The sequence below is a fragment of the Stegastes partitus genome, unplaced genomic scaffold (genome assembly GCF_000690725.1).
Source record: "Stegastes partitus isolate 25-593 unplaced genomic scaffold, Stegastes_partitus-1.0.2 Scaffold81, whole genome shotgun sequence".
In the NCBI taxonomy this organism is placed as follows: domain Eukaryota; kingdom Metazoa; phylum Chordata; class Actinopteri; family Pomacentridae; genus Stegastes; species Stegastes partitus.
This window is the reverse complement of record NW_007577812.1, coordinates 492,673-500,665: the sequence shown is the minus strand read 5'-3', so window position 1 is coordinate 500,665 and position 7,993 is coordinate 492,673. Positions and strand designations below refer to the sequence as shown.

The window sequence follows — 7,993 nt, the reverse complement described above, 5'->3', positions numbered from 1 at the left end:
AGCTGCAGCAAAACACGGAAGTGTCACGCCAGTTAATTAGCAAGATGAGCTAAAGTAGAGTGTCTTGAAACTACTTTTTCACACCTCGACGAGGCGTTTGTGTCTTGACACCTGCAGACTGATAAATAATATGACGTAGCTTTGAGTAAGAACTTACCTTTATTTTATTTAACTATGTTTAGCAAGTCGTACCAGCTGCTCCCTCAGAGAGACTCCGCCACTCCGAGGACTCCTGGTTTGTTTGTGGACTCTGACAGCTTCAGTCAGCACAGCTACCACAAAGGACTTTCTTTTGACTACATCCCCAATGTATCTGAAAACAACTTTAATGGTAAGTAACTGGCTTACCAATAAAGGTAGCATGTGTTTTGGTGTGTTGTGTTGTTCCTGAACCATATTTGCCTTGCAGCCTGGTGAACCACAGTCCACAGCCACTAACTTCCAATAAAATATCTAAAGAGTATAACAATGTAGAATCACACCATATTGTAATGCATTTAGCTAAAGTTCCTTTAAGATTTTTATCCAATTTAGCCTGTTCAAGATACATTGGCCAGATTTAAGCTAAATATATTCAATGTCTGTGAAGAACAATATTTCATTGTTTTGTTTTGTTTTTTGCTACTGTGGTGCAGATTAATGTATTTGAAGTGATTGTATAGTGTGTGTTCACTGAGCTGAATAATATCAAAGTCATAATTCAGCTTCTGATCATTCATGATAAACTCCACATCTATAAATTGTCAAATTGCTTTAAAATGTTTGCTGTAAACAATGTGGCACTTTGGCCAAATACATGGAAAACAGAAAAAACTTGGAGCCAATAAAGGCTCAATATTGCTCGTTACTGTGGTGCTCTGTTTGTATGAAAATGTATGTATTCGCTAATGGTTATAAATAAAGAACATTAAAGAACAAAAGCACATCTTTCCAAATCCACACTTTAGCAATTCAGGGTTTTGATAAAATGTTGTTGCCTCCTCTTAAAGCCAACATCATGATCCTATTTTTACAGGTTGTGCTCCTCATGACTAGAACACTGAAAATACCCATTTCTGTTTTTATTTTCCTTTAGACACCTCCCAAGGATGGCTGTCGTGGATTTGCAACCTGATTGTCATCTTCCTCATCTACATCTGCACCTTCATAGCCTTTCCAATAACAGGATGGTTTGTGCTGAAAGTAAGATGAAGTTGTCTCTTGTCATTTACACCCACTGCAGCTCCATTCACTTGTTGAGGACAAAAACAACCAACTCTGATTAATTTTACACGTAGACGGTGCCGAACTACCAGAGGATAGTAGTATTCCGTCTGGGTCGAATTTGTCCTCCGAAGGGTCCTGGTATTGTCCTTGTCCTGCCCCTCATTGACCAGTGGCAGAGAGTCGACCTGCGCACCCGTGCTTTCAACATCCCTCCCTGCCAGGTAAACTTCCACATATTTTACTATTGAAATGGACAAATTGTGCAACAGTTTTTCTTCCATATAGTCTTTACCAAACCAATATGTTCCTGAACACAAAACAGCTTTATTGGAAATCATTTATTGGTTCAAATACTTAAACGTTTGTATTATTCACTTCTTTTCTGGGGACCAGAGATTCTCTTGTATGTGATTCACCCTAATATTCCTAATATTTGTCTGACAGTAGTGCCGAAGAAGTCACTTGACATGATCTGTAGATGTAGGAACATCTTTCCATCTTAATTGCTATTAGTTAAAGAATTATTACTGTTTGCCCTTTTATTTGTCAGACCACAGTCTACCAAAAGTTTGCTTATTTTTTAGATCTCTTTGATCTCTTGTTCTCTGATTGTGTTTACAATCCAAACTTGTGCACAATATTAGTTAAATCGTTTTCGACTTAAACCCGAGCACAGATGGAAGCTGTTTCTTTTATCACTGTGTCATCGTGGCTCATTAGCCATATTGGATATATGATTATTTCTGTTAGTTGTGAATGTTGTGCTTTGTCCTACAGGTGGCAGTCTTGGTGCACTGTTGATCAGTGTCAATGTGAAGAGAGTAATCTAACACTGCGATATCTTTAAATATTACGTGTGACTGCATATCAATATATGCTTTCTAAAAATGACAATACAAACAGCAAACTTTCAGTACATGAAGCTTATTTTGTATGCTGAATATGATGCATCTTCCTTCTCGTGTTCAAACAGCTTAGCCTTTTAGTCTTAGCCCCACGAATTTCATTATCCTGGATAATGCCAAAGTTTTGATTTTATGTTTTTTTTTTCTTTTTAGATTACAAGGATTTAAAAAACGACTTTTTTAAACTGACATTTCCTTATTTCTTGATGTTTCAAAAACCTTTCTTCTTAGCAGTCAGTGTTTGTTAACTAAGTGAATATTGTTCAGTGGAGGGTTGATGTTTCCATGGTCTTTCTTCTCTTGTCAGTGTTGAGTCCAAGTCCATTAAATATGAAATGTAACCCTGCTACCACAGGTGACTACTCGGGATGGAGGTGTGTTGTCAGTCGGCGCAGACATCCAGTTTAGGATCTGGAACCCCGTCATGTCAGTGGTGTCCGTCCAGGATCTGAATGCCTCCACCAGGATGACTGCTCAGAATGCGTTGACCCACAGCCTAGCCAAGAAGACTGTCAGGGAAATCCAAACTGAGAGAGTGAAACTAGGGGACTATCTCGGGGTGAGACGACACTGCAACGACTCTTTTCTGTCTTTTTCCCTTTTATCATTTCGCATTTACATTTGTTCCTCTTCCCCACAGATGGACATAAATGAGATGACTCGTCCTTGGGGGCTGGAGGTGGATAGGGTAGAACTTACCCTGGGTTCTCTACTGAAAGCCCCAGAGGAGGGCCCCTCTGGACCCCTTATCATGCCTCCGTCTGTGCCTGGACTTGAAGGCCTCACTGGTCCCATTCAGCAGTTGGCCATGCACTTTCTGAGCCAAGGCAGCAGCTCACATCCTCAACAGCGTAAGGCCAAACACTCACAACTGATTTTTTGCACTTATTACAAAATGCACTATAATGTTTGCTTCTTTCTCTTCAGAAGACAGAATAACATTTGCAGACGAGCTCAGCGATGCTCCTCAGGCTGTCGTCACCACTCCAGGTTCTGTTGAAGAGCTGCTCAGTGGCGTGAAGCTGCTGCTCTCTGAGTCTTTAGTCCAGCAGGTTGGGGCCTGTTTCCAGTTCGATATCAGCTCAGGAGATGGACAACAGCGCAGTTACTATGTGGATTTGAGCCAAGGTGATGGAAACCAGAATTATAAGATACATCCCAGTATCTAATGCAAGCTGTGCTAAAGCTTACTCTTATTACTTTAGTGTTTAAGGTAACTGTGAACAAGTAGACAGTTACAATAATATTGAATAGCTCTGCTGCTTTTTGTGCACTTTGTAGGTAGCGGTGCAGCTGGAGCAGGGTCCTTGATTCGGGAGCCAGATGTCACTCTGAGTATGAGTGACTGCGACCTTCTGGCCATGTTCCAGGGAGAGCTACGACCGTTTTCTGCTTACACCAGTGGCAGACTGAAAGTCCAAGGAGACATGAACACAGCCATGAAGCTGGAGGAACTCATAAAGCTACTTAAGAAATAGTATTTACAGTAGCTTTGGCTTGGTATTTATTAAATCTTTCATTTTAACTGTAAAGTACATGTTTTTCGTGTATGCACTGAATACATTTGACTGAATTTCTGCTATGGTCCTTTCTTTTTTCCCACAAATCAAAGCAAACGCTTGTTTACAAAGACAGCATACTTTCTGAAGGTCTTCAGACGTAATTCGAGTTGTCTAAGTTTTAACAGATTCTGACACATACTGTTTATAGAAAGATACTTGTAAGATGCTGTGAAACATAATAAAAGATTCTGTAACTCAGCTCAACAGGGCCATTCACAGACATATTTTGCTGTGGTGTATTTTGTTGGGCTGTTAAGTTCAACTAGAAATCCTTGATCAGCACAGCAAGGGGGGCTGATTCTGTAGACCAGCCTCCTGCCTCCTTCTTTTGCATCAGATGTCCCTGGGAGAGCCAGAGTAGCTGTGGAAGGTAGAGCAGAGTGAGCATTTTTGTTGCTGCGATGGCCAGGTGGAACGTGTGGCGCAGCCCTGTGGTGCCTCGGTCCTGGATAGAGGAGCTGACAGCATCAGGTGTTCGCTGCAGCAGCAGCGTGCCGGTGATCAGACATGCGTACTCGGGGAGCAGCAGCATCGTCAGGCCTTTCAATGAGATTCCTGGACTGTGGAAGAACGGTTTGGCAAACTTGTACAATTTCTGGAAACTGGATGGCTTCAGGAACCTTCACCGCATCATGTTGCAGAACTTCAACACTTTTGGACCCATTTACAGGTACAGGAGGCGAGGCGGTTTGATGTGTCTTAAATAAGATGATAAAAGTGCTATGTGACGTTAATCATCAGACAAAACACAAATGAATTTAAATGACGTCACTAGTTTGAATCTTCTGTGGTGTGAATATAAACATTTTTTTTGTTGATGAAATCCAACATTGGACAAGGTCACGTATTCTAAAACCCAGCAGCTGATGTGACATTTTATCCCCTTTTATTCTCTTGCGTTTTGTCTGTCAGAGAAAAAATAGGTTATTACGAAAGTGTAAACATCATCAACCCTGAGGATGCTGCCATCCTGTTCAAAGCAGAGGGCCATTATCCTAAAAGACTGAAAGTTGAAGCGTGGACGTCCTACCGAGACAACAGAAATCGCAAATATGGGGTTTTACTGAAGTATGTGCTATTATTGTCCTCTTCTACTTGTATACATTCTGTTTTACTAATATTTAGATACTTTGACAGAACTGGTCCTTTTTATCAACATCACAAGTTTGTGCCTACCAATTTAAATCATCTTGCAGGAATGGAGAAGACTGGAGATCAAACCGTGTGATACTTAACAAGGAGGTGATTTCCCTAAAAATGCTGGAAAATTTTGTACCTTTGCTGGATGATGTGGGCCAAGATTTTGTGGCCAGAATTCACAAAAAGATCGAGCGAAGCGGCCAGAACAAATGGACCGCTGACCTCTCTCAGGAACTCTTCAAATATGCACTCGAATGTAAGACTGACTTTTATTCTTCCTTATATTAAATCTTAGTTTGCTCCACTCACTCTGCAGGCAGTGCCCCTTTTCTGTGTCTCATGTCTTCTCCGTCCTCCCCAGCGGTGAGCTCGGTGCTGTACGGGGAGCGACTGGGTCTGATGCTGGACTACATTGACCCTGAAGCTCAACGTTTCATTGACTGCATCACCCTCATGTTCAAGACTACCTCACCCATGCTGTACATACCTCCTACTCTGTTGAGGAAGATTGGAGCGAAGGTGTGGCGAGACCATGAGGAGGCTTGGGATGGGATATTTAACCAAGGTAGAAAACAAAATACACATTTGAAGAGTTCATTTGCAAAAAACAGGTAACTCCATTTTTGTAGATGTTCAGAAAACTTTTTTTTTTTTGTTGTTTGCTTGAGATGATATCAATCAAGCTGAAGCTGAGTGGATTTGACCCAGTAGAAAGACATGACAAAAATAGAGATAACTTAAGTTTGATTGATGTTGTCTCAGGTAGATGATGGAAAAGTGGGTTTATGGAGGTTTTTGAAGATGGAGTTATCTGTTTTTGCAAATGAACTCTTCATTTACAGCGTGCTTTTGATATCAGTAGAGATTTTATGTAAATGCTTTTCACTTATTCAGCGTTTTTCTACCTTAGTGGTAATGTATGTCATGTATGTACTGAAAACCACTTTTATATTTACCCTTATATCCTTTTGGTACATTAGCGGATCGCTGCATCCAGAACATCTACAGGCAGCTGCGTCAGGAGACAGGCACGTCAAACAAATACCCAGGAGTCCTGGCCAGCCTGCTCATGCTGGACAAGCTGTCCATTGAAGACATTAAAGCCAGTGTCACTGAGCTGATGGCTGGAGGAGTAGATACAGTAAGAGAGCAAATCACGAAAATGATTCTTTTCCAGTTAAGACTTGTTTTCTAATTCAGACTTCCTTTGGGGCTTTTTCATGCTGTTTGTTTCTGTTTATGCATTGCAGACTTCTATAACACTGCTATGGACGTTGTATGAATTAGCCAAACACCCGAACCTCCAGGAGGAGCTGAGGGCGGAGGTGGCTGCAGCTCGGGCTGAAAGCAACGGAGACATGCAAGAGATGCTGAAGCGGATTCCTTTGGTCAAAGGTGCTTTGAAGGAAACACTGAGGTAAAGGAAATACTAAGCTGTATAGTGTTGTGTATTATGCTGCAGAGTTGGAAGCAGCAGATTATCTGACCATCAACTATACAAAATGCAGATTGTGTTAGAATGATTGTAAAATAATCTACTATTTATAACCATAGTCTTTTCTTTATTGGATCGAAAATTTAAATTTCATGATTGTTTTGGAAGTTTCGAACTTTGCCTCTTTTCACAACAGTAAAAATACATATTTCACTAAAACATGTGCATCTTCTATATTTATTCACAAAAGAAATGTTTCCTGTAATTAAGAGTTTACACTTTCATACTTCAGGTTGCATCCAGTTGCAGTGAGCCTGCAAAGATACATAGCAGAGGACATCATTATTCAAAACTACCACATCCCAGCCGGGGTAAGAGGCAGTTAAACATTGAAATCATTGAAATACATTTTTGCATTTGAATATTTACATAGAAACTGAGCAAGTCCTTCTGACCTTAATGCATTTTTTTGTTTGTTTATGTTTAGACTCTGGTCCAGTTGGGACTGTTTGCGATGGGCAGAGACCCCAAGGTGTTTTTCCGTCCGGAGCAGTATCAGCCCTCTCGCTGGCTGAGGACAGAGAGTCACTACTTCAGGAGTTTGGGCTTCGGGTTCGGCCCCCGCCAGTGTTTAGGACGCAGGATAGCTGAGACAGAGATGCAGATCTTTCTTATCCATGTAAGCATTACAGATAACAAAGAGAAGTTTCCCCATAATATGTGGAATGCTACACGTCATATTAACCTCCTACATTGTTTTTGCAGATGCTTGAGAACTTCAGGGTGGAGAAACAGCGCCACGTGGAGGTGCAGAGTACCTTTGAGCTCATTCTCTTGCCAGAAAAACCCATAATATTGACTTTGAAACCTCTCCAAGCTAGTCGGTAACTTCAAGTTTAGGGGGGGAAAAAAAGTGGTGCATGGTAAGTAAAGCTCATTACCAAGACTTTTATCACAGGTATTTGTGATAAAGGGCTTCATGAGGCACCACAATATAAACACTGAATAAAATCTTCCAACTTAGGGCCTGACGAGAGCAAGAAAAAAACATTAGGAAAGAAAAAGCTAAAAACGGGGATGAAAAATTACCTCAGCAATTCCATGACTAGTAAACAAAGTATTTATATGTATTGTATATTGCTTAATGAATAATTTGATTAAGGATGGACATGTAGTCTGTGTGCACAATATCTTGGAAAACTGGAATGTTGTACATTTATTCCACCTGTACATGGCATAAACATTTTATTTTCTGTACAAACCAGTGATAAATAAACAATAGAACTGATACAGAGTATGTGTTTTTATATGTAATTGTACTCCATATTTAAATCAGTGAGAGACACAGAGAAGGTTTGTGTGTCACTTTTGGTTCGGATAAAGAGTTCAGTAGTTCATCTGCAGTCATTTTACAGGTTTCTGCTTCTTCTGTCTTCTTTGCTGATGTAAAGAATCTGAAACAGCCTTCTGTAAGAAGCAGAGAGAAGTATGGTTAAAGTCTTATATAGTAATTGTATGCAATACAGTTTGTAAAATGAGGGCTAACTGTGAACTGACCGATGGAACATTGTGAAGGATTGTGGTGGCGGTTCGGACAAAGCCGTGCTTGTGCTCGCTCAGTTTGGTCAACATTTCTTGTTTCTGTCTTCCCCATAATTTAGCGTTCTCCTCCAGCTACAGGGGAAAAACATGCACTTAACCATAAACGGAAAACTGATCAGTGACTAAATAAGTCTATGAAAGTT

The 7,993-nt window shown here is 40.6% G+C and overlaps 2 protein-coding genes across 2 annotated transcripts; both read left to right on the top strand.

The window, feature by feature from the left end:
• stoml1 (stomatin (EPB72)-like 1) lies at window positions 1-3,895 on the top strand. Its single transcript, XM_008276822.1, has 7 exons — window positions 1-331; window positions 1,076-1,182; window positions 1,278-1,427; window positions 2,467-2,670; window positions 2,752-2,962; window positions 3,039-3,239; window positions 3,393-3,895. Exons 1-7 carry the CDS (start codon window positions 175-177, stop codon window positions 3,587-3,589), a joined length of 1,227 nt encoding a protein of 408 aa, XP_008275044.1. The 5' UTR covers window positions 1-174; the 3' UTR covers window positions 3,590-3,895.
• Window positions 3,896-3,940: 45 nt separating this feature from the next.
• LOC103353710 (cholesterol side-chain cleavage enzyme, mitochondrial) lies at window positions 3,941-7,536 on the top strand. The gene is made up of 9 exons (XM_008276821.1): window positions 3,941-4,343; window positions 4,586-4,741; window positions 4,870-5,069; window positions 5,175-5,378; window positions 5,794-5,954; window positions 6,064-6,230; window positions 6,541-6,619; window positions 6,736-6,927; window positions 7,014-7,536. The coding sequence occupies exons 1-9, from the start codon at window positions 4,075-4,077 to the stop codon at window positions 7,134-7,136; spliced, it is 1,551 nt and encodes a 516-aa protein (XP_008275043.1). The 5' UTR covers window positions 3,941-4,074; the 3' UTR covers window positions 7,137-7,536.
• Window positions 7,537-7,993: the final 457 nt, after the last annotated feature.